The sequence below is a fragment of the Gymnoscopelus microlampas genome (assembly GCF_963454915.1).
Source record: "Gymnoscopelus microlampas genome assembly, chromosome: 3".
NCBI lineage: Eukaryota > Metazoa > Chordata > Actinopteri > Myctophiformes > Myctophidae > Gymnoscopelus > Gymnoscopelus microlampas.
Genome location: NC_139940.1, coordinates 49,679,400 through 49,706,204, shown reverse-complemented (window position 1 = coordinate 49,706,204; position 26,805 = coordinate 49,679,400). Strand labels below are relative to the sequence as shown.

General features: G+C 42.8%; 1 protein-coding gene across 3 annotated transcripts in view; it reads right to left on the bottom strand.

Moving 5' to 3' along the window:
* Positions 1-26,805, bottom strand: part of LOC311042419 (receptor-type tyrosine-protein phosphatase U-like) — a 191,648-nt gene that overhangs the window by 53,028 nt on the left and 111,815 nt on the right. For all 3 annotated transcript variants that reach the window (XM_084053137.1, XM_084053138.1, XM_084053139.1), the window contains exons 8-13: positions 24,529-24,846; positions 21,855-21,964; positions 16,550-16,751; positions 13,454-13,556; positions 10,017-10,293; positions 2,337-2,373 (exon numbers count right to left, since the gene is read on the bottom strand). In XM_084053137.1, the coding sequence (XP_083909263.1) occupies positions 2,337-2,373; positions 10,017-10,293; positions 13,454-13,556; positions 16,550-16,751; positions 21,855-21,964; positions 24,529-24,846 (1,047 nt within the window). The remainder of the gene's footprint in view (positions 1-2,336; positions 2,374-10,016; positions 10,294-13,453; positions 13,557-16,549; positions 16,752-21,854; positions 21,965-24,528; positions 24,847-26,805) is intronic.

The window sequence follows — 26,805 nt, the reverse complement described above, 5'->3', positions numbered from 1 at the left end:
CTAGGGGTGCCAAACGTGGAATGGATTCACACCAGCATGGGGATTTCCCACCTCCTCAAAATGCTCAACAACGATGACAAGGATGTTAGGGAGCTGGCTCGATCCTCCCTGTTTCTGGACCTAAGGAGGCGTAAGGTCCCACTGGCCAGGGAGTCAGAGCCCAACTTTCTTGGATTCAGGAGGAAACCCAGTGGGAAACTTGACACCCGTTCTGCTGGTTTTGGGGTCTGGTCAGATTGGCCAGATCTGAACAACCTCTGTACCCACACTGGAGTGTCCTTGGAGTGGGTGCGGTCTGACTTTGGGACTGTGAGGGTCTCAGAGGACATTATAACTGACCCCCTTATCCAGGTCAGGGCAACAGTCAGCTATGCTGGTGGTCACAGTCACCTGCTAACAGCTGCAGGTGCCAGACGAGTCCTCATGGATCTACACCAACAACAACACTGGACTGGACTAAAACTCCAAGGGAAACTTGCATGTCTTCCCTATGTTGATCACTCTGTCTCACACTAATTTCTTAAGAACACTGCACTCAATGAGGACATCACGACATTCACAGTTAAAGCCAGACTACAAGTCCTTCCCACCAGACTCAATCTCTCCACCTGGTTCCCCAGCACTCAGGTTCCTCATTGCTTGCACCACACCACAGAACAGATCACTGAAACACTGTCGCACATCTTGAATGGCTGCTATGCATACAAAGATGTACATAGCATGTCACGATAGAATAGTGGAACTCATAGCGAAGGACATATCAAAATATCATGCATCTACAGTGAGATGTACATTTTCCCGTGGGATCAAATTCCCGTGTCATTTCATCCATGTTCCATCTCTGTGATAACCCAGACATATTTACTTCTTTGACAGCTAATACACCAGATGTTGTTGTGGTTAACGAAGAGTCCAGTGAAGTGTCTGTGTTAGAGATAGCATGCACCTTTGACCTTAGCCTAGAGGAGGCCTTTATGACCACGGTCATTAAATATCAACCACTCCTATACCATCTCAGAGCTGGGTTATAGGTGCAGACTAGTTGTTAGAGGGATTCAACAACTTAGGATGCCCAAGAAGGAGGCAAAAAGGCTGGCAAAGTATTGTGCTATCTCTGCTACAGACATCGTGAAGTCATTGGTCATCTTCACACGCGAAGAACGCACATGAACATGTGTGTGCGTGCGTGCGTGCGTGCGTGCGTGCGTGCGTGCGTGCGTGCGTGCGTGAGTGAGTGTGAGATGAAAGTGAAGTGTGGGGTTGAGGAGGTTAGTCTTGTCTCTCTGCTTCACGCTCGAGTGGAGCTTTGTCTCTTCTGTTTTTCAGCCAGAAAAAGAGTAAAAGCTGAGTCCATTTACTGACAAGACTCTGCTTACTGTAGCACTGCTGTGAGAACTACTGTATGAATACATGACTGTTATTCACACTGATCTGCAACTACAGAGCTTTGAGTCCTGTCATCAGAAGTCATAGTCAATTTCCCTGCCCTTTTCCTGTCTCTCTGAGTCCTACAGAAGGAGGGGGGGGGCATAGCTGGATGTGTTTTGATCATGAGAACCCTACTGGACCAAGCAAAGGTCACAGTTCTCAGACGTAGCTGTCTAACGTGCTGCTGGAACTGTCTTTGATATTGTGTGTCTTAGCATCTGACTCCAAACCAGCGGGATGAAAGACTGACCCTTAATCCTTCCCTGCGTCATGCCCTTTTTCTCAAAATTTCATTGAATGGAATGAGATTTATAACATCAAACCCCCAAGTATTCAGAAACAAAAGAAAAAGAAAACGGAAGACCTATTACCAAAATGACACAACAAAGCCTACCCCCCCCCCCCTTATTTATTATATATCATTTGTTTATGTTCCCTCATAAAGGATATGTATACGGATAAATGAATGAAATTATTTGTTCCTTTTTTGTATAGGTGCAGGGTTTTTACTTATGTATCCACACAAAAAATAAACACTTTTGGGTCGAAATGTCTGTTAACAACAGGAACATAAAATGTGCAAAAATGTACTTAATGAGGTATTGTCTTAACATGTTTTGACTCAATAAAGTGTAAAAAATAAAACAATAAACAAATAACATCAAAAACATTCCCCCTCCCTGTTTAGTTTCTACTTGCCGATAAGAACAGATTTTCCAACTCAAAACGCATCGCCATGTCATGTGTTGTTAACTTGTAGATCAGTTCATGCTGGCAACTGACACTGTGGCACTACTACGGAATATGAATTAAGCTTCAAGCTCTCTGAAACTTTATTCTACGAAGAGACATTCCATTCAAGGTCACATTTTTGTTTAAAAAACGAAACAATAAATGAGTTGAATTACCTTTGCGAGCGATGCGGATGCAGTTTATTCTGGTTTCCTGAAAGAAGGGAGAGCATGGTGATCAGAGGGCTTGGTGACACTTTGCATTCTGCATAGGAGACACACAGAATACTGAGCCTAGATGTGGAATAAATTATGTTGAAAATGTTTGTCCTGATGGTCTAAGGACTGAAAACAGAAACCAATAAATCTACTTTAAATGAGTGAAAATACAAACCACAGAAGCTGCTGTGAAGTATTTGACTGAGAGAAAAGAGAGAGACTCAAATAAATAATGAGAGAACAATGAAATGCCACTACAAAAGGGAATTCATTTGGTCTGCTGTATTTGGACTGATGACTTCTCTCTGTTATCAAAAGGACCGTAGTGTCAAACAACACTGATGGGATACGAGACCATAATCCAATTCCATCACCGCCACCTCTAGGAGGAGATGCATTATCAAATTAAGATTTACAGATGCTAATTCAGGCATTATGGGACAATTATGCAAATCCGCACACCCAGAAACGAGCAAAAGCACTTTCCTCAAACTGTCGCTAAATTGTCTTTTTTAATTGAAAATCCATTTTGGGCCCACGTCCTCTTAAACAACGTCTTAATCCAGTGATGATGCAGGAACAGAGGAAGGATTTTTATAGAAAACGACAATATCTCTGAAACTGACAGACTGTCTGTCTGTCAGTTTGGCTGTTCCTACCAACCCCAGACGTAGGCCTACAATACATGCACACTTGCATACCGCAAAGAATAAAATGATGTAAATGAGTAAAACATTCACACACTTTTACTCCTCTGCATTCCCAGATGAACAGGCCCAACATCCTGCAGAAATAGTAATACAAATAAAAAGAGAGATGAAAACCATGAAAACCAAATGATTTATAGCGTGACCATATACTATGTCAATGTGTGGGCGTCTATAAAAGTGCTGGTGTGATGGAAGCAAAGTGGTGACATGGAGCTTCCACTGCAGCGACTCAGAGCTGACATCCTCCACTTCATCAAAGCGCTCAACACAGCCCTGGCTTTTTTAACTCTTTTATTGCCAAAAACGGGAATTCCCGTCCGATGCTACTATGGCTATCATGGCCACGGACGGAAATGACGAAATTATATTAAAAAAAAAAGGCATGTAACTATTTATCGTGAGACGATTAAAATCGCATGGTGACGATTTAAATCTGAGAAAAAAAAAGTATTGCTATGCAATTAGTAGAGGGCGCAATCTAGTTAAGACTCAATTCCTTGTTCACCACCTACTATTTCTGCCTGGAGTGCCTGCGTTCCGTCGTCACTCACTGAACTGGTAGTTGTGCAATAGGCTACGTTCACCCGGCCGAACATCCTCTCAGACTATGAAATCTAAACAACTAGGCGCAATCGCTGCATAAAGAAGGAAATGTGCATCGCATGTACTGTAGGCTTATACATGTGTATTTGATTGATGAAGGCCCAAACTATAATAATAAATAATAATAATACATTTTATTTGTAATGCACTTTTCATTCACAAAGAATCTCAGAGTGAGATTTACTGAGAGGACCCCCTCCCCAGTCTGACGACGTTGTCAACTGTCTGATTTAAACTCTGCAGGGCACTGAGGTGCTCCAATTGAGAGATTAGATAAGAATTGAATCAATTTGCTATATATCTGAAAAACTGTGTTGAAAGGAGTTTGACGTTGTCAGCGGTCTGATACAATTGTTAAATTATTAAATTAGATGTATTATTCATCGAACTCTTCAGCCGCACTGAGGCGCTCCAGATAAGAAGTTTTTATTAGAAGCCTATCAGTTGTAAGTTTCCCTTAATACATAAATGTGTTGTTTTGTGTGTGTTCCTGTAGGCTGAGAATGTATAGATTAAAAAAAACAAAAACAACAACATGTAAATCCCAAGCTTGGAACAAAGGCTAAAAGCCTTAATTTGTTTATTTGAAGAGGTTTTCTTTATAATGTATGTATTTCATCTGTGATATATTTAAAATTATTTTATTTCATTTTAAGAAAATATATTTAAAGTTATTATTTTACAAAGGAAAAAGTATATGCCTTAATGTGTACCTCAGTTAATGTATGTACCTCATGAATAAAAAGGCATTATTTAATTTCCTATAACGTAGTATTGAAAAGAGGATAAGAGAAAATACAGTTGTTAAAAACAAATACATGATTTTTGTGAGAGAAATAATCAAGGTTTTTCAGTAGGTTGTCCGGACAATAATTTTGTTTAAAAAATAGTGAAAAATCGTATTGTGAACCTAGTATCGTGATTCGAATCGTATTGTGAGTTGAGTGAATCGTTACATGCCTAAAACTACGTCAATGAATTATCAACGCTATTTATAACAATTAGAAGTGGTCAAGGAGAGAGACGGAGCACATACGTATTTCCTGCAGATGATAAAGGAAGGATCAGCCAGGTGACAGAGACAGATGGATAGGTGGCAGTACAGAACAGGCCTCTCCCACTCGCTGTGTGGAGCAAAGACAGGACAACTCTTTAAGTTTTTAATTTGTCTAAGGACTCGTCAATAATTCTGTAGACCACCACATTAAAATGTACGAGGATGTCTTATCTGTATATTTTGTTTTCTCATTATAAGCTGCAAGCGTCTCTGGTTAAAGGATGAATAGGAGCAGACTGGACTCCTGATGTATCAGGACCATGTACCTCCCACAACATTGACTTCATATTTAATCACATCGCTCAAAAAGATTATCTTGTCACGTCTGATGTGAATGCACCTCAACAACCAGGAAACGTATAGTCAATATGATGTGGAACTCCATTCATCTATGAAGCTATTTTTGCAGCTTATTGTCTAACCTAAGACAACCTATGTACAACGTTCAACAATATTGAACCTCATACCTAACCTAATGATAATACATTGTCTAACCTTACCCCAGCATTGTTGTTGTGAAGCAGCTTTTACCAAAAGGTTTTGTTAAAAAACATTGTTATTTTCCATTTGGCAAAGGAGACAGACGGACCGGGAGAAAAGTGCTTTGATGAGACTGTCAAAGGAACCAGGGTGGGGAATGCAAGTGGGTGGTGACAAAGTCAAAGCCAGTATTTTTAATGAGCTGCTGAATGTGTCAACATAAATACAGCTTTTAACACTTACATACTGTATGCAGTTTTGGAAGGAAAAGCATCAGGATGTATAACAGTAATATACAATGGTTATTATCTAGGGGGAAATAGGCCTGTGGCAACTTTGAAATGATCAAAGCAGACATCACATACAGCAGCTTTGTGCTGCCCCCACTGGAGAGACTTCCTTGGCAACTCTGTGAAACAGAAACGGCAACACGCAAGGTGTGTGTGTGTGTGTGTGTGTGTGTGTGTGTGTGTGTGTGTGTGTGTGTGTGTGTGTGTGTGTGTGTGTGTGTGTGTGTGTGTGTGTGTGTGTGTGTGTGTGTGTGTGTGTGTGTGTGTGCGTGCGTGCACGATTAGCAGATGCCCATGCTGATGCCTTCAAAGTAGCCATCTGAATCCCTAACCTTTCAAGAGCTTCTTTGGATGCATCAATCAAAGCAATTAAAAACTGTGAAGATAATTAGCACAGGGAAATGATAGATATTAAGGGTGTCTGTTCACATAATTTCTACTGATGATAATGTTTTTGAGGATGAGTTGTGATGTTGGCCCTTCACAAAGACATTCACAAACTTAAACTAGAAAAAGTGCTCCTCGGAGCACAGGTCTCCGCCAGGTCAGGTAGGATATTGTGGGGCAGCAATGTTCGGAATTCGGCAATCAGGATGTAATATGAAAAATTGGACGGAACCATCTTGACCACTTGACTATAGAGATAATGGGTACCGATTTGCATGATGTTTGGACACAATTTGTAGGAGTAATATAAAAAAGAAAACTGTTGCAAAAATTGTCCACAAGGTGGCGCTATAATAGGGCAATGTTAAAATGGTGGCATTTGTTCCTCAACGTAGTGCGAATGTGGGAGCAAAGTTTCACTGCAATCGGACGCTGCGTTCATGATTTGCGGCATTTTGTTCAAAACGGGCCACTCCTGCAAACTTTAGATGTAAATTTTAGTCAATCAGGATGGACTATGAAACATCTAACACATCCTTCTTGATCACAAGACTATAGAGATCATGTGTACCGATTTGCGTGAAATTTGGATAAAATCTGAAGGCTTACAATCAAAAAATGTGTTTAACATAAGTCGGCCTCCTGGTGGCGCTATAAAAGGCAGATGTGAAAAATGCAGGGCAAAGGCTTTTCCTTGGCCTCTAGAGAGTGTGCATACAAAGTTTTACACAGATCGGTACAGTTATAGGAAAAAACACAAATTGGCCTGTTATAGCGCCACCATGAGGCTGATTTTAAAATTTTCAAGTAGCATTTCTTCCTTTACGTAGTGGGAATGTGCGTGCACAATTTCACGGAAATTGCATGCTGTGTTCATGATTTGAGGCATTTTGTTCAAAACGGAGCACTCCTGCAAACTTTGGAAGGCAATTTTAGTCAATCAGGAAGGAATATGAAAAATCTGAAAGACCCGTTTCGTTTAATGACTATAGAGATACTGTGTACCGATTTGCGTGCTGTTTGGACAAAATATGTAGGAGTACTGTCAAGAAATGTGTTTTGCACTAATCTGCCTCCTGGTGGCGCTATAACAGGCCCCTGTGAAAAATTTGGAGCAGAGGTTCTGCTCTGGTATCCAGGGAGTGTGTGTGCACAGTTTCGCAGCGAGCATGCCAACGGTGCCGGAGATTAGCTGTCCACAGACAGATCGAATGACGGACGAACACAAGCAGGCATTTAGAAACATTGTGTGATCATCTGACTACTAAAATGTCTACAGCTGTATATATATGTGGTGGGAGCCACCAGCATCCATGGTAGCAGAGCTACTGTAGGTCAGGTGGGGGCTGTGATGTGCCACTGTGCCCCCCTGTTCACTGTGGCTCATGGGCGCTAGCTGGCCCCCTGCCAGGCAAAACAAAACCTAATCCCATCCGCTGGTAAAGCCAGGTCTTCCCTTCCTAATCCTACGCTTAGCGCTCCGCTTGTGTGAAGTGCTCACACTGCACTCCCACCGTGTGTTTGTCCACTGGGACGGAAACACATTCTTGTGTTTGCAGACCAGCATCGCTGTTGTGCTATTATCATTCTTCTTTTTTTATTGAGAATCCATACATTACAGTGTAATGTTTGGATTTTCAATGAAAAAGAAAAGAAAAGAAAAAATTAAACAGTACCGTTATCAGAAAGCAACCCTCTGCTGGCAGAGTTCATGGAAGTCGAACGGCGCAGGGACCAACACCTTGCATGCATTTATTCCCATCTGATTATCACAAAGAGACCAATTTGTGAGGAATGGCTGAGCTCCAGTGCCGCAGGGTGTGAATATTAAAGCATACATTTTCTACCTACAGTATGCCTTAAGTAATGTCTCTGCCAGGTAGCCTCTCACTCCTGTATGGACATTTGCTTTGTATTTGCTTTGCTTTGTATATGGAAATACAAAACAATATACTGTATATACAATGGAGAATTTCACTTTCACTGTTTTGCTGCTTTCACATTCAAGGAGGGTGTTGAAAGTGAAAGCAGCAGAACAAAGTGAAATTCTCCTAGTGTTTTGTTTTTGTTGATGACATGTATTATTGTGTTTTTAGCCTTATTGTCTGACTGTACCACGTGCTGTTTACATTTCTGACTAATACAATATTCAATCAATCAAGAAATGGGATTGAAGGCGTGGGATTATAATCTGCCACCAATCTACTGGGATCAAATCAGGCCAAAAGGCCTCAAAAGCTTTTCATGCTGTTGATGCACCGTGCAGGAGGAGTTCAGATTGGTGGCTCCTGGACCATTTCAATACAATTCTCCATTAAGTATTCATAAAGGCTACAAGTAGATAATAGATTATTTGGGACTGAAAAACATGAATAATTCATGATTACATTATCTCAATATTTGACTGAAGTATTATCTCTCTCTAGCCAAGGGCTGTAAAGATTGCACACGGCCAAATGTGTCTGTGCTTCTAATTCTAAAAGGTGTTTGTCACGCTGTGTAATGAGCTCAGCTGAGTGGGAATAAAAGACAGGAAAACAAGTGAACACCAAGAAAAGAGAGGATGAGGTCCTGAAAGGAGGGATAGAGGGAAAGAGATGAAGGAGATGAAAGAATGAAGGAAATTATGATGTGATATGGAAAAAGAGAGTGTGGCCACTTGTTGTATTGTAATTCCATCTCTCTTCCAGTAATTCCAGGAGATTTACTAGCTGAAGTAATTCATGCCAGTAATTCCTTGTCCCAGAAGTGCTTTGTTTGCACAGAATCAAAGCACTGAGACACACATACATACATAATGTTCCAACTTAGTTACACTACCAGTAGAATACAGTCTCATGACACAACCCCCAAGAATAAATAGTGCTTAAGGAATTAGAAGGCAACTGGTCTTAAAAACATCAAACAGAGCGTTAATAAATACAGATATTCCCCTCATTACCAGCTCAGAATTATTTACATTTGCAGAATGAATGACATATTAGTGTCTATGACTGGTGGGAGTAATGTTTTTAATCCTGCTGCTGTGAGTGTGCTACTTAAAGCTGGGCTCACACTACAGGAGTTTTAAATTCTAAGCCATGTTGAAATCAGGCTGCAATCAAGCACATGAAGATTATAGAAAATATTATCTTTTCTCTAATCTTAAAAAAGAATTGGGAATCACTCATTACAGGATAATATTAAGATTATCCTGCCCGGCAGAAAAAGAGAGGGAGAGAGAGTTATTGCCCGTCTTATTAAAATACCTGTATCCTAACTCTATGTAAAAACTGTAGCTTAGTCATTCATTAGGGGTTAAAACTTGAATGACATGCGTTTTGTGACGGCGTTGCTGTCCATGGTGCTGAGGTTGTACAGTATATGGGTAGTTTATAGGATATATACACTGTAATTAGAGGTGAGTTTGTATCAAAATATTACAGTGTGCACTAATTAGTTTCTGAATAGGGCACACACAATAGCAAAGGCTGCCACTGTGTGGTTCACCGCAACACACCCTCTACTCAAATCATCTCCCCACGGCTTCACTCACTTCAGCCAATGGTACGGCAGCATGTTATGCTCCGTCGTAGAAGGGTATTGTGTATCGAAAATAGCAGATCTACAAGCTCACAACGCGTCCATCCGCGAGGCATTGTAAATGTGTAGGTCTACTACGGAAAAGTTGCTGGGTTTAGTCCGATCAGAACGCACAGCTGCCTTTCACAGCCATCGATGACTGTTATTTCACCCCCGCCTTTTGTCCCGCCTAAAATAGTTAACCCTTTACTTGCTGGTCGTTTTCAAGGCTTGCAACACAGCGTTTTAATGAGAAATGCTTGTTTGTATTGGATGAAAAAAACTACGATATTTCACCCGCGAATAATCAGATATTTAAATACTTTTAGGAATTCGATGTCGAATACCAAAAATCTGTATTTGTGAACGCCCTAGCAGGAGTGAGATGAAATGTCCTTGGTGCAGGCAGGAGCAAAGTGAATTCAGGCCGTAGCGGACGGGAGTGAGATTGAAGAATAAAAATAAAATATAGACTCACAATTCAGGGTTCTATCACTATCTATCAGTGAACTTTTTAAAGGGTACAAATAAAAAAAGAAAGACCACTCACCCCTCTGAAGTTGCTCATGGCCTGGAAATAGACCAGGTAGCTCTTGCGGGGGTCCAGCGGTGTGTTCCAGTAGCCGTTGTAGGTGTGGTTGTCTCCCACTGTGAAGGGGCTGGCCTCTGGAAGGCTGCTGGGGGGCAGCTCGGCCGTGTAGTAGTGTGGCGTCCCCCGTGCCAACGCCTCGCCGTGGGACATGGGCAACGGGAAGCATTCCTGAAGTCCCAGCTCCCTCTTCACTTTCCTGCTGCTCTCCTCCTCAACCACCACCACCTGGTACGTACTGGAGACATGGACCAATCACAGCCTGTTATTTCAACCACCACCTGGTACGTACTGGATACATGGACCAACTAGAAAAAGTGCTCCTCGGAGCACAGGTCTCCGCCAGGTCAAGTAGGTTATTGTGGCCTCCTGGTGGCGCTATAATAGGCCAATGTGAAAAGGTTGCCATTTCTTCTTAGGCCTTGCATGGCAATAGGACACTGCATTCATGATTTGAGGCATTTTGTTCAAAGATATGTGTTTTGCTAAATTAGACCTGCTGGTGGCGCTATAACAGTCCAATGTTAAAAGGGTAGCATTTTTTCCTCAACATAGTGTGAATGTGCGTGCAAAGTTTGACCGCAATTGGATGCTGCGTTCATGATTTGCAGCATTTTGTTCAAAACAAGCCACTACTGCAAACTTTAGATGTGAATCTTAGCCAATCAGGATGGAATATGAAAAATGAAACGGATCCGGCTTGATCACTAATAGAGATCATGTGTACCGATTTGCATGAAATTTGGATAAAATCGGAAGGAGTAATATAAAGAAATATGTTTTACATTAGTCGGCCTCCTGGTGGCGCTATAAAAGGAAGATGTGAAAAATGCAGGACAAATGTTTTTCCTTGACCTCTAGGGAGTGCGCACACCAAGTTTTACACAGATCGGTGCAGTTATAGGTACAAACACGAATCAGCCTGTTATAGCGCCACCATAAGGCTGATTAGAACATTTTCAAGTGGCATTTCTTCCTCGGCATAGTGGGAATGTGCGTGCAAAGTTTCACGGAAATTGCATGCTGTGTTCATAAATTGAGGCATTTTGTTCAAAACGGAGCAGTCCTGCAATCTTTGGAAGCCATTTTTAGCCAATCAGGATGTAATATGAAAATTCTGAAAGACCTGTTTCATTTAATGACTATAGAGATACTGTGTACCGATTTGCGTGATGTTTGGACAAAATCTGTAGGAGTACGGACACACACACGGACGGACGGACGGACGGACAGGGGGTAAAACATACTCTCTCGCCATGCCTTTCGGCCTGGCGGAGACAATCACAGCCTGTTATTTCTACCACCACCTGGTTCGTACTGGAGACATGGACCAATCACAGCCTGTTATTTCAACCACCACCTGGTACGTACTGGAGACATGGACCAATCACACGCTGTTATTTCAACCACCACCTGGTACGTGCTGGACAGACGGACCAATCACAGGCTGTTATTTCAACAACCACCTGGTAAGTACTGGACAAGTGGACCAATCAAACGCCGTTGTTTGGATCAAGATCAATAGTCAGTGGTCTTTATCAAAAACATATGGTGGTAGGTAGACAATGTTTAATCCTGCTTCTATCCTACACTATATTATAGTGTAAACCAGGGGTTCTCAAACATTTTTATACCACAACCCCATTTTATGATGGATTTTTATTTATAAAATAAATAAAAAAAATGTTTTGTTTCCCTGGCGGATTATATCTTTGACTTTGAACAGAGATATAACTGGATAAGCAAGTACAAAATGTTTCTTCCTGATGTCTTATTATGCTTCAAGTTCTTAAACACAGCATGTCTGGATGAAAGAAACAGGCATTAGGTTCACGCACAGATCTAACGTTCTCTTCTCTGAAATCACTGCTAAAATACCTCTCCTGCCCCTACCTCTATCCTCTCTCTTCTCACAACAACTACAAATGATGGAGCGCACTCGAACAAAATCATTTCACCCACTTCTTTACACCTGTAAACCTGTGACGTGACAATAAAGATGAGTCTGATTCTATACAAGTAGTAGTAACCAGGATAATACTATAATACACATGCAGGTAACGTACTTTGATAACCAAATTAAGGTCTTTATTCAGCAGATACACTTTACACAGTCAGTGACTCCTCAACTTCCAATTTACCAGTGTTAATTATTTAACTCAGAGAGGGTACAAATGGAACCAAATAGACCCGGTGCGGTGGTGGTCCATGTATTTGTACCCTCTCGCTCTTGGAGTTTCAAAAACTTTTTTAAGTCAGTGGCACCCGATCATATTGAACTTCGGTGTGCCTCTTATGGGCGTGTGTTGTCTTTCCTGTGTTGCTGCTGGTTCTCGGCGGGCCGTCTTTGACGTTTCCGCTCCGTTTCTTGATAATCATTTTAAAAAATGGTTGTCAATGTGCGACCCCAGTGGCACCTTCCCTCTACCCCACTTTGGGTCGCGAACCGTAGTTTGAGAACAGCTGGTGTAAACCATTCCTTCTAACTAGACAGCTGTCAAACCTGTCTCTCTTTGCTCGGTGCACACGTGGGCATGTGCTTGCATCACAGGTGCATGGACTATGTTGGCATGCTGTCATGTTGTCATGTTATGTGGGCTTTAACTGAACTGTTTGTGTGTGGGGCACGCACACGAACGTGTCGTAGGTGTAGTATTTTTGTTGGACTATTTTTAGTTTTTTTGTCTATTAGCTACACCAACAGTGTTCCTTTACCAGGAGGCATGTACCTCCCTACATCCGTCTGTCTGGGTCATGTGATGACAATGTTTTGGGGTTTTGTGTGTGTATGAAAAAGCACAAGGCCAATGTAGAGAAGGGATAGTAAAGGACAGTCATTACATCATTACAGTGCAACCAAGGTGAACAGGCTATGAGCCATATTCACATTTCAATTACAATTCAAAGACAATTTTGTTTCCCTGGCGGATCATATCTTTGACTTTGAACAGAGATATAACTGGATAAGCAAGTACAAAATGTTTCTTCATGATGTCTTATGCTTCAAGTTGTTAAACACAGCATGTCTGGATGAAAGAAACAGTTGGCATTAGGTTAAAAACAGATCTAACGTTCTCTTCTCTGAAATATGTGCTAAAATACCTCTCCTGCTCTACCCTACCTCAATCCTCTCTCTTCGCACAACAACTACAAATGATGGAGCGCACTCGAACAAAATCATTTCACCCACTTCTTTAGACCTGTAAACCTGTGACGTGACAATAAAGATAAGTCTGGTTCTATACAAATAGTAGTAACCAGGATAATACTATAATACACATACAGGTAACGTACTTCGATAACCAAATTAAGATGAATTTAAGAACACATTGCATGTAAACATCATGACTGACATAGTTTGGCAACAATGCTGTGATGCAGGTTGGTGTGTATCTCACCTTACAGGAGCTCCTCGACCCTGAGCAGGACGAAGCAGGACGGTGATGGTGCTTTCTGTCTCACCCAGAGGAGAAGGCATGTCTCCATAATCAAACGTAGGAGCTGCGGACACACACGCGCACACACACACACACACACACACACACACACACACACACACACACACACACACACACACACACACACACACACACACACACACACACACACACACACACACACACACACACACACACATCAGTGCTCATTGGCCCCAGCAGAATAGTGTGCATCAACACCTATAAAAGTGTCCCTGTTCCCTCATAAAGCTTCTACGGGCCTCTCAAGTCTTGTGACAGAGACAGTGTCTTTAATGTCCCACAGAAACACATCCCAGTTGCTGCATAAGGGGCCGTGTCCACACCGAGCTGCCAGCACCTTTATGCCATGCATTTCTATGGTAAAGACGTGCTGATGCTGGAGCGCCTATTTCCAGCGTGTTTCACCGTACAGCGTTTTTTGATGGAGCACCCGTTTGACCCTACTGTCTGTGTCTGACAACCTGGTCATTATGACCTGACTTTGAATCATTACCACAACTATGAGAAGTCCATGTCTACCGCTATGTCAACTAGGCTATTTGTGCTAATAACACAGATGAAAGGTTGTTGGAGCACAGTGAAGGATGATAGGTTCAAACATTGAGAGCGTTCTGTGTGCTTCATAAGTCAGAAGCACTCTGGACATGATATCCAAAGTGATGCTCCACTCATAAAATGATTTCTGTGAACACGAGCCATAAACAGATAAACCATTCTAACATCCACACACAACACCCACACCCTCTCATACAGTGCCATCTCCCTCCTGGTTGTCATGGAAACCAACACAATTAAACATCACAGTAGTGGGGGACAAATTGAAGGAGATTTGGTCCAAGTCCTGCTCCTCCCAGGAGATGCAAACAGCACATTTATTCTCTTTTATCACTATGAATTAGTTGAGGGGAGGAATGTAAACTATTGTGGTAGAATCAACCATGATGTTATTAAAACCACAGACTTGTAAACAGCACAACAGGAAGGGCTGACTTCAATGAAGGTGAGACATTAAGGAATCTGATTCATTCAGTAAGAAGTGTTTGTGTTTATTGATGCCACAAACTACAAGAGACTTTGATGCAGGCTGCCTGATAGAGTGAGAATTTTAAGATCAGCCAGAGGGCTCGGGATAATAAATTACAACCTTTAACGGGCTCAAACACCACAGACTCAGGCTGGGGTTGCTTGCACAAATGCTGAATGTGTCACCATTGTGTGTGTATGTGTGTGTGTGTGTGTGTGTGTGTGTGTGTGTGTGTGTGTGTGTGTGTGTGTGTGTGTGTGTGTGTGTGTGTGTGTGTGTGTGTGTGTGTGCGTACGTGTAAGCGTGCTAGAGAGAGAGTGCAGATAGGACAGGCAAGTGTATGTGTATACATGCACATGTGTTTTGACTGAATGTGTCAGTATTTGTGTGTGTGTGTGTGTGTGTGTGTGTGTGTGTGTGTGTGTGTGTGTGTGTGTGTGTGTGTGTGTGTGTGTGTGTGTGTGTGTGTGTGTGTGTGTGTGTGTATGTGTGTGTGTGTGTGTGTGTGTGTGTGTGTGTGTGTGTGTGTGTGTGTGTGTGTGCGTGTGTGTGTGTGTGTGTGTGTCAGCTGTAGAAGGAGTTCATGATGCATTGTGGGATATGTAGTGGCTTCAGGACTCAATCTGTGGTCTGGAACGGTGCCAGTTTCCTGTCTGCAACACAACCACTACAGAGTGATTGAGCTGTGAATCTGTAATTAAAGAACCCTGCATGTACACACCATGAAGAGAGAGAGAGAGAGAGAGAGAGAGAGAGAGAGAGAGAGAGAGAGACTGATTAGGTGACACTTCCATGGTGAGAGAGAGTTTATACTGTAAGTTAATAAGGTAGAAAGGGAAAGTGAAAGTGGTTGCCAGTGCATGGGTGAGACAGGATAATGGTCTGTGTGCGTGCATGCGACAGGATAATAGTCTGTGTGCGTGCATGCGACAGGATAATAGTCTGTGTGCGTGCATGTGACAGGATAATGGTCTGTGTGCGTGCGTGCGTGCGTGCGTGCGAACATGTGTTGAGATGTGTTCCATCCCTTCCCTTAACAAGGCCAATATGCATCATTAACAGATCTCCATCAGCATTAATAAGCTCAGAGACTCTCTCTGTACACAACACCCTGGCTGTGTCCCCTTTGTGTCGTTACTCTGCTTCTTAAACACTTCATTTATGTTTGCTCCACTGTGAAATGACAGCGTGACACTGCTTGGGAGAGGCAGAGGAAAACACTTCTTACACTGTGGGAGCAGGAGTTTAGTTTTTCCCTGAGAGAACAAAGATGCAGAGTTGGAAAGAGAGAGACCTCAGTCCCTAATTATAGCTCAAAATGAGATAGATATATGGCCACCATGTGTCTCAATCTATGACAGTGATGGTCCAGAGTGTAGCCCTCCTATGGAGAGTCTGGGTTTCTTTCAGGCTGCTTATTCTCTACCAAACTATTGCTTATTTTCTCCCACACTATTGATTTAGACTGTATTAGTAATTATCATTTTGTGTAAAGGTACAGTTGCAGGTACAGTAAGTGGGTCACTAAAGCACAAAGCTGTTGGTTCCACATGTAGGTCACAGTTCATTTGAGAACATGGAGTACAAGGCAGTCCTGTGAGCCTGTGTAAGGAGTACCAACGCTCCAGTCCAACAGGGAACATAAATAAGGTGGTGTCTTAGTAAGCAGATAAAAACATTACTCATACATACAGTACAGGCACAAACAAACAAACTACTGTACTTGCTTAAAAGAGAGATTTAAGCTTCACCTCTCCTCTACTACACAAACACACACATGTACTGTACATGTACAAAAACACTCACACATACACCTTGACCAGAATCAATTCAGAGCGTAATTGTGTGGTTCTCTACCAGAGATGTTGGTGGTGATTTCAGAGTGATTGTGTGGCTCTCTACCAGAGATGTTGGTGGTGATTTCAGAGTGATTCATGCTACTTTACCAGAGATGTTGGTGGTGATTTCAGAGTGATTGAGTGCTACTCTACCAGAGATGTTGGTGGTGATTTCGGTGAGGGCGGTCTGGCCGAAGCCCTTAGCTGTGCGGGCTCGGACGGAGATCAGGTAGGTGGTCCCAGAGTGAAGGTTGGAGAACATGTGGTAGGTCTCGTTCCGCAGCTTGGACACCGTTCTCCTGGGACCAGGCACGTTGATGCCCGGGTCAGACGACTCGATGCTCTGGTAACTGATCTGAGGTCAGACAGGAAGAGATGAAGTAGCGTCATTAAAATTTACACCAAAGCAAGACATCCAAACTCATTTTATGATTTGTTGTACCAAATTTATCCATTGATCGTTCAAGTTATTATCTTATTTTATCTATGTGTCTCGAAACCACGGACAGCGTTATCAGTCAAACAACCTTACATTTGGAGATGATCACAGTTCAATGTTATCTCATGCTATATTATTACTATTTTATTGTTAATACCTTATTACTACTACAAGCACAAACAAGCCGCAATCCCACAACATCATCCTCATCAGCAAACAACGTATTCTTGTCTTATTGCTTGAGGTACAAACAACCTCCTTCATGATCAGACTCCAACAAGAGAGGAGAGGAGATTCATGGATTTGCTTCATGTCCAAATGGCTGCATTATCTATTCTAACATTCAATTGATCTGTGTGTATGATTCACTCCACTTACAATGTATCTATTGTTTTGCATTGTTCAATCAATGTATGGACTACTGGAGTTGGTTTAGACTCTGAAGTCTAAACCGTTACTCTAAACTTTAGGTGAGTAATAGGTTTCAATTGGCATTGGCATGGTAAAGTGAAAAGCTATCCATAAAGCAATGCACAAGGCTAATGATTGTGTAAGTCCAGCTAATACATTCTAATGGATAGAGGACACTACTCCTGTTAAAGTGTCCTTTTGAAAGTGGCTCTTTGGTAAACTTTAGTTTTTTCTCAGAGAGGTGCTTTGCCTTGCTGCTACAGTGGTCTCAAGTGACAGTTCCCTTTCACTTTTTAGCCGCCAGCTGAAAGCGCGGCTCTGTATTCACTCTGACTCTGACCCGACAGATTTCCGACATGTATTCAACACTTTTTTTGCGTGATTGGCTGTCGTTTAAGCCAATGGGCGCCCTCGTCCTCCCAAGCTATGGGACTAGACACGCCTCTCTCAGTGGATTCGTCTGAGCGCTAGCCGAATTTGGCTAATAGTTAGCTTGTATGCTTGTATGATGTTACTAACTGTTTTTAGCCAAACGCGGTAATGTCCACTCTCCATTAGTTCTCGACGCAAGTAGGGATGGAGCTCGAAAACCGGGTACATTATATACCCGGGCATGAATTTATCGAGACCCGGGTATCGATAAGCTTTAGGCTTGTTGAGCCTGTTATCGAGTGCAGCGGCCCCTGACGTCATGTCTAAACTATCAAAACAAGAGGCGATCAAGAAATAAATCTAATCACTCACGCTGGCACAAACATGTTGGTCTAAAAGTGTATTGATAGCTGCAAGTTGTGCCAAACAGCGCTGCCCGGGTTAACAAGGAAGAGGAATTTTATTGGCTCACTACATCACTATTTTAAGGGGGCTGTAAGCGTCCATTTGGTTCCATTTGTACACTCGGGTGGTTGCGTCGTTGTTGTGTTTACATGTGCGGTGCAGCGGTGAAACTGCACCGAACGAGTGAAACGCTCAAAAGTTTCACTCGTCCTCTTCTACCCAAGGTAGCAAGTCTTCGTTGACAATTTTAATTATCCAATCTAACTATATAAATGGCGACCGACTTCCGCACCCTCGGTGTCGACACCCCACAGCTCTGTTATCGAATAAACAACGCACCGCCAGACCACATGTCGCCAACTGACTCGCCACGGCGGCCGCGCTGAATTTACGCCTCGCGCAGGGGACATCTCACTGCTCACTACACCTTTTCCACCGCGCAACATAATTAATTCTACTCACCAAATGTCGGACAAAACGGAAGGGGAGGCAGCTTCGTACCGTTTACCGTGCGCACGACCTCATCACCACAACAGCAGCCAGCCGCTGCGGGGGGTTTTTCCTTTTTTTCCAAACTTTTTTTTTGGTCACCATTTTCTCCAGGCACCATTTCTGGTGTAACGTGCGGCAGCATGCGCTGGGCTGCCAGGTTTGCACAGCCAGCGCCAGCAACAAGCAACCACCTTCATGAAAAAAAAAAAAACACGAAATGGTCCGCCATGTTCCAGGGGGGTCCCCGCGCGTCCCAACACTCCACAGGGGGTCCGTCGACCAGCAGGGGGTCCGCGGGGGTCCCCCTCAAACATCAAAAATATATTTTTTTCAATTTTTTTTTTTTTTTTTTTTAACTTTTCCACAGTTTAACTCCGGCGATTTGGGTCCCCCAATATACACGCGGCCACGCTGGGCCCCGTGCGCGGCTGGGGTTGAGGGGGGCGTAGCCCCCCGAAACTCTAGTTGATAATAATCCGTTTGGGATCTCCCTGTGAATGAATAACTAGTGTTGCTGAGCGTGTCCGTCCCTCAGTCTATCGTTGCCGAAAATGGCAGATCTACAAGCTCACAACGTGGTGCGAACAGACGCAGTGTGAGCTTGGAGATCGGCTATGTTTGGTGCGTGACACCGTCGTACGATGAAGTATAAATTGCGCTTTTAAAGTGACAGTACACAAATTAACCGTTTCTTCAATATTATTTTCCAAAAGTAAAAAGGTCACTTGCCTTCTGTCTGTTACTCTGTAAAGTACTGTATTTGAAGGCCCTAGTAAAATGTAGTGCGAGTGATATATTTTGGTTAAAACAAAGAAAAAATAAATATGCATTTTTTGTTATAAAGAGTTGAAGAGACATGGAGATTTTATAGTAATTATTACAGTACTATTCATAATATAAAGCCATTTAACACTTATTGCACATTATATGAATGGTTGTTTTAATGATAGGCAAAAATATTTTTAACTTTTGTCATTTTAATTTCAGATAGTTGTCAGCCACAAACACACACACACACACACACACACACACACACACACACACACACACACACACACACACACACACACACACACACACACACACACACACACACACACACACACACACACACACACACACACACACACATCCTTTATATTGGTAGCCAACCGATGAACCTCTCTGTTGAGTTATTTTGGTTGCATTGGAATGGCTGAGATTTCATTTTAAAGACCACTTTTACATTTTGTGCTGCAGATTGGGGCAAAAAAAGCCTGCCGCTGGCGGCTATATTATGACTTTAGTCATTTCTTGTTCAAACAATGTTAGGTGTAATGAGACAGCCTTATTGGAGGCAGCCAAGAGGGAGGAGGATATTGGAGTGTACATTAGTGGTGTGAGAGCAGCACCTCATTAAAGACATTGCACATGCACGCGGGTGCGCCCACACACACACACACACACACACACACACACACACACACACACACACACACACACACACACACACACACACACACACACACACACACACACACACACACACACACACACACACACACACACACACACACACACACACACAGGTGTGTGCGTGTGCATGTGTTTGAATATGTTACTATATCTGCTGCTACAGTATTCTAACTGCTTCTTCCATTGCCATTTCTTATAACCATGCACGTATATGTCCGTATATATTTTACACTGGAATATCTGGCCTGTTTTCCTTTTTCTCACTCTATTCTTCTACCCTTTCTTGAAAAGCAAATGATGGGAGCTTGTACGAAAAATGTATTCACCCACTTCTTTACACAAAGAAAAACCTGCAAACCTGCGATGTGTCACGGTACCAAGAACGTGACATTTGTTGAAGTTTAAGTTTGAGTATGATATTGTGTATGTACAGTACAGATGCTCAAAAAAGCCATTCTGACCAAAGCACAGGCTTTGCAGATTATCATAACAAACGACTTCTAACTTCTAAGTGTGCAGATATATTCATGTGTGACTGTCTGTGTGACTAAATACACACAGATCTCTACGTTCGCACTGGAAAGACACACATCACCAAACGGAGCACAGGCCAGAGGAGGAAAAGTCTGACGGGCCGGCATGGCGGTCGATGTGGCTCCAACAAACTGGTCAAAGGTTTAATGTGATTGAAATGAAGAGGATTTCTGCAGCTCTACATAGAGCCTCCTCTGTCAACACAGGGAGATCAACACGCTACAGAGAGAAGATCCTGACCTGTACAGCCGCCACTTTATATGTCAAACCACAAATCCCATTCAATAAGATCCTTGACGTGACATTGTGGAAAAGGCTTTAGGAGGGAGGGAGGGAATGGTAGGTAGGTGCCTGGTTTTTGTGAAGCTTTTCAACACGTTAAGAGGTACAAAGTAGCAAAAAGGAAAACAAAATAATTACCAGGTGAGGTTAATTAGTACAAAAACACTGTTTGCTTTCATGGCTGATTAAGTGCTAATGGCAATTAACGGTTGCTATCTGTCAGCTGTTTTAGTGTTGTTGTGACATGGTGCAAGGACAATAGCTGTGTGCAGACAGGGTGGTGCTACTGCAAGCTCTGATCCTGCCTCACAGGCTGTTGATACCACGTCCAGACGACTGCAAACCAGACCATCATCCTAGTTAAACATTTAATTCACAATCTTCTTATGAAATCTGTTGCAATTGGCTTCCCGTAGTGAAGGTGTCAGGCTGGGTATCACAGACTGTAACATGCAGATTAAAGTATAGAAGTTTGGTGTCTTATGTGTGTATAGTCGGTGTGTGTATGTACATTATCTACCTACTGTATCTACTGTATTTATCTGTGTTCTGTAATGCAAGTTGACTATGTACAATGTTGATTCGCTCACTTGTTATTTTGTTGGGCTAAAATAAAATTGAACAACACACTTGGTAAAGAATTACTGAAAATTATTCTGATCAATCATCTGTCGACCAATCTATTGGTCGATCAATCAACTACATATCTAAATATCTAACTATCTATCTATAATAACTCTGTCTGTCTGTCAATAATTCTGTTAACATGCTCATACTGGCAAGCTTATATCTATCCATCCATCCATCCATCCATCTTCATCCACCAAAGTCGGGTCCCGGAGGTAACAGTTCCAGCAGGGAATCACAGACTTCCTTTCCCACCACATTAGCCACTTCTAACTGGGGGATCTCCAGGCGTTCCAAGGCCAGCATGGAGGTATAATCCCCCCATCTGGTCATTGGTCTGCCCCGTGGCTTCATCACAGCTGGCCGTCTTTATCAAATGTTTAATCAATGTCAAGTCAACATAAACAAAACAATACCGAGTCAAACAGTATAAGTGCTTACCTCGTATTGGGTGATGAGGCCATTGGGCTCCACTGGCTCCTCCCACTTCAGGAAGATCATGTCATCGAGCGGAGTGAAGGTCAGCGTCTCAGGCGCGATGCCTCCGGGAACTGCCAGGAATCGTCAGAACAAACATTTGCGATGAAATTGAAGTGCTAATCCCAGAACAATCAAACCATGACAATATCACACAGATGCCAATGTCACGGTGGATCACAACATATAGCAAATGAAAACACCCAGGCCCCTATTAAAGGTCTCTTAAATTCACGCCTTAGGTGGTAATTAAGTGATAACGCCACCATCTTATGCGCAATCCCTATTATGAAAAACGCAAACGCTTAACGCATTTACTGCCCAGGACGACTTGTGACGACGTTTTTGTTTTCAGTGTTTTTTCACCAGATGCGCTGTTCTCTATCACCTGAGTGACCATTTTAACCCTCAAGTCAAACGGTGCCTGGTCCAGTGGTCCTGTCATTATCACAATGACTGCTGCTAAATCCTTTGATCTCCGACCGCAACATTCTCGAATAGAAGACCGCTCGTCTCAAAACATGCTTGCCCCGGGTCTAATTCCGTTCCGGTTCCAGTTACCACCGGAGTGCTGTGCTTCTCGTCAATGAGTATTGCGGAAATAATATGAATACTATTATGGGGATATAATCCTATAGGCTACATAATATATTGGAAATGACCAAAATAAATATAATAGCAGATGCCTTTACTGTGTAATATGGGAGGCTATTTTTATGTATTAAAAACATAGATTAATAAACTAAAATTAATGAATAAATGCCCTCCTGGAGGGCCCCCTTGCGTGGAAGTGTATGGGTTCTCATAACCCAGCAACCCTAGGCAAATTACGCCACTGCTTGGAGATCAGATATTTTCGGCAGCAGTAGCTTGTCTCTTTGGTCTCACTGCTTAACGCACGGAAAATATCACTGCATCTTGCGTTGATCTTAAAGGGAATGGCAGCGGATACTCTGATTGGATCGATTAAAGTAACGTCCAAATACACCCATGACTAATTCAGGGCTGTTTTACCGCATAGCACCTTGGTGCAGTGGGCAGATTACCGCACCCATAATGGCAAAATGGCATTGGTCACGCCTCCACGTCTTAAATTAAGAAATATAAGACCTGCCAATTCTTTTGACACGTAAAATAGGGCCACAGAGTGCATTTATGGACCATATCAGTTATATATTAGAATCATAACATACACAAAAGAACAGCCAGAAAGACTATTGCTATTTCATACAAATGTAGGAAGTGAGGAATATGAAAGATGGCCTGTGAAGTAGTGTTTGTTGATCAAAGTACCTTGAAAGTGATATTTATGAAAGGATGCACCTCTTTCTCTTTGAAACTACCCACTTACAGTATGTATCTAAAACATGAGGGATCCACTCTCTCTCACACACACACACACACACACACACACACACACACACACACACACACACACACACACACACACACACACACACACACACACACACACACACACACACACACACACACACACACACACACACACACACACACACACACACACACGTACAATATACATTGTATTTATTCTCTTTTCCTGCTCTTAAAACCCGTATCTGTGCCTGTCTGGAGCTCTTTCTTTCTCTGGCTCGCTTTCTCAACCTCCACCTCTCTCACTTCCTGAGAAATTGTGTTTGTTTTGTCTTTTTCATGGAAGAATTGATTTTGCTTTCAGCCAGGTGTCTGCATGGAGACCATCTGCCACGGCACAAAGGAATAATACCAGATAAGAAATAAGTGCAAGAATCCTCTCCTAGGCTCACTGGAGATTCACAGATAAAACCTTTTTTTTTTTTTTTTTTTTACCATTTTCCATTTTCCATTGAAAATGAAAAGGAACTTTTCTATTGCTGATGCAGCAGCATCATGATATGACCAGCTCCCTCTTTAATAATCTCCACTAGATGGGAGCTAGTACATAGTACATATACATTTGGTTTAAATCATTGTCTCACTACTTGGAGGTGCAATCATAGCCCTCACAAAATTATTCAAAAACAAAGTGGCTAAAATTGTTCACAGTGAGTATTCCCCTAAGAAAATCCTGATAAAAAAAATAACGCTTTTGTTTGATTTCAGCACACCTTAGAAGTCGGGGGTGTGCAGGCAATGCCTTCTACAGTAGTCCCAGAACACAGCGAGGGACCAACACTCATTTGCAGCGATGCTGAGCTCACAGTATAACAGAACAGATAATCAAATAGGTAAAAGAGGATGTTTAAAAGAATGGAAGCGGATAAACGAAAGGAAAGACTAAAAACCTTTTTTATGCGGCAACAGAGTGGTCAGAGTGCTTTGTGATTTATTCCAAGCGTATAATTGGACAATTGTTGACGTACAAACTGAAAAGGGTAAATAGGGCTCAGTTGAAAGTACTGGATCAGACTGTATTTAATTCAACCACTGTTTATTGTTGAACCAGGTTGATCTGAAACAAGTGCATTATGTTTGAAAATAAATATATTATTTCGATAACACTGAGGCACTGTCTACAGATCAAACTGAAGGATTATTATTTATTTAATAATTTATTATAACACCATTGATATAAAGCCTTGTAATAAAGCCCATTACTTCTAGGTTTGTTAGCTTTGTATGTAGTATAGTGACTTACTGTCCTCGTCTGTCTGAAAGGTGACCTCTCGGCCCTCCTTCTTGCCCTCGGGGTTGGCCAGGGACAGGCGGACATGGACACCATGGTATGGTGGCAGGTCACGCAGCGTGAAGCGCGAGGCGTTGCGCTCCACCGCCAGACACTCGCGCACGGTGGTGTTGTGTCCGCCGCCACCTCCCGCCGTGGCGTAGCGGTAGCACAGGGACACAGAGTAGGTGTGGCAGCGCGTCAGGTTGAAGGCCAAGGTCTCCCACTGCAGGGACAGCTGACGGGACTGGATGTCTGTGGCCGTGAGACCCCGCAGCGCACGCATGGGCTCTGGAGGAAGAGGAAGAAGAACTCAAATCAAACAGCAGGAAATTCATGAAACTGAAAATTCACAGGTTTGATTCCTTCAACAGCCAACATCTCCATTCCTGATCCCTAAATATACTATCAGACAGCTGCAGTAGATTCAGAACGCTTCAGCTTGAGGCGGGGAACATACTCCAGTTCTTAGATGTTTACACTGGCTCCCTGTCTGTCAAATGATTGATTTCAAAATAACATTGTTAGTTTATAAAGCATTGAATAGCTTTAGGGCCAAATACCTGCATGATCTTGTACTACATTATGAACCATCCAAACTCCCAGAAAACTACAGGTCCGCTACAAATTAGTTGAAATAAAATAAACGCTGAACCCCTTGTGGCATCTGAATTGTGCAGTGTTAATTTAACTCAGAAAGTGTAAAAATGGACCCTCACTGGTATAAAGCCTATGCCACACACACACACACACACACACACACACACACACACACACACAGTACGTGTGCTCAAATGTGAAGCAATCCATTCCCAATTATTGCTAATGAATAAAACCGCTTTGCCTAAACACTCAGGAGAGTTGCATAAACATTCAAACACAATACAGTAGGCTAATTGGCAATCCTCCTATAATTTTACAAACCTCTGAGAGCAAAAAACCTCTGAGAGCAAAAATGTGTGCCCGGTTCTCCTCAGTGGCTGGAGCAATTGATCTGAATTTGCACACAGCCATTGACCATTACCATCTGAACTCAACTGTGAAGCTCTTTTTTCAATTTCATCAAATCTCAGCTTATTATTAGCGTTTATGTGTCAAACAATGGGAGAGCAGGGTTACCAGGTTTTGCGCGAGAAACAAGCAGCAAGGTCTATGAAAACAAGCCATTACATTACACACGATGTGTGATGTAATGGGGGGGGGGGGGGGGGGGGGGGGGCGTGACGGACGCGCAGGGTGGAGGGTGGGGGGGGGAGCGCGACAGGACCCGCGAGGGGGACGCACGACAGGACGTGCAATAACCCCACGTTTGCAACTACTTTCACTTGCGCACTTCACCAGGTATGGTCTAGCTTGTTTAATTATATAAACAAAAAAATGCTATAAGGTGACTCCTCAGTCCTCATCAATAACAAACCCAGTGTTTCTGAGGTTTTCTCCCTCCTGCATAATAAAAGCATCAGTGTGGTATCAGCCTTCCACCCCAGCTCCCCCCTGTTCCCCCCACTGACCTAAAGTCTCTAGCTGGGATGTCAGTTCAGGTCAGCTTTTTTATTTTATTTATCGATCGGTCATGGCGATGGCCCTGCCTGATTATTTTTTGAAGGATCAGAGTAACTGCTGGACCGGTCACTGCAGCATTAAACCCTGTCTCTCTCCACCTCCAAACCCAACAGAAACAAGGAGCACTGTCTTTTTAGTTCTTCCTCCATGGAAAGGCTGACTGAGATGTACAGAGAGCCTCTATCCACTGTCACACAGACCAGCCAGTGTTCACTAAGACGGCAAGCTGACGGCTGCTGGTGGGTGGGGGGTTGAGCCAAAGACATCCTCAGCACCACATCAATGAGGACAATTTGTCAATGATCATTATTAACACAATCCATGATTCTTTTTTTTTTTACATGCTATTACTGTATTTCTTTGTTCTTTAAATAGGGCTGTTGAGTAATGGGGCTGAGGGAGGATGGGGGTGACAGCAGAGATACAGGTGGCAGAGATACACAGGTGTATGGAGAGATCAGCACACATACTCTGTGGCTTACAGAGAGATCAGTAGAGACTCTGAGGTTACCAAGGTCTTCATCTCTTCACTGGGGCTCCAGATGCTCATAGGGAGTCTCACCACACTGCAGACCCAAGCTGGGAGCTTAAATCAGGCTGATAATTCATCCATAAGCAGAGGTCCGGACAACAGAGCAACAACGAGAAAATGAATATGAGAGGGTGGTCCCTTGACAAGGGCGCACA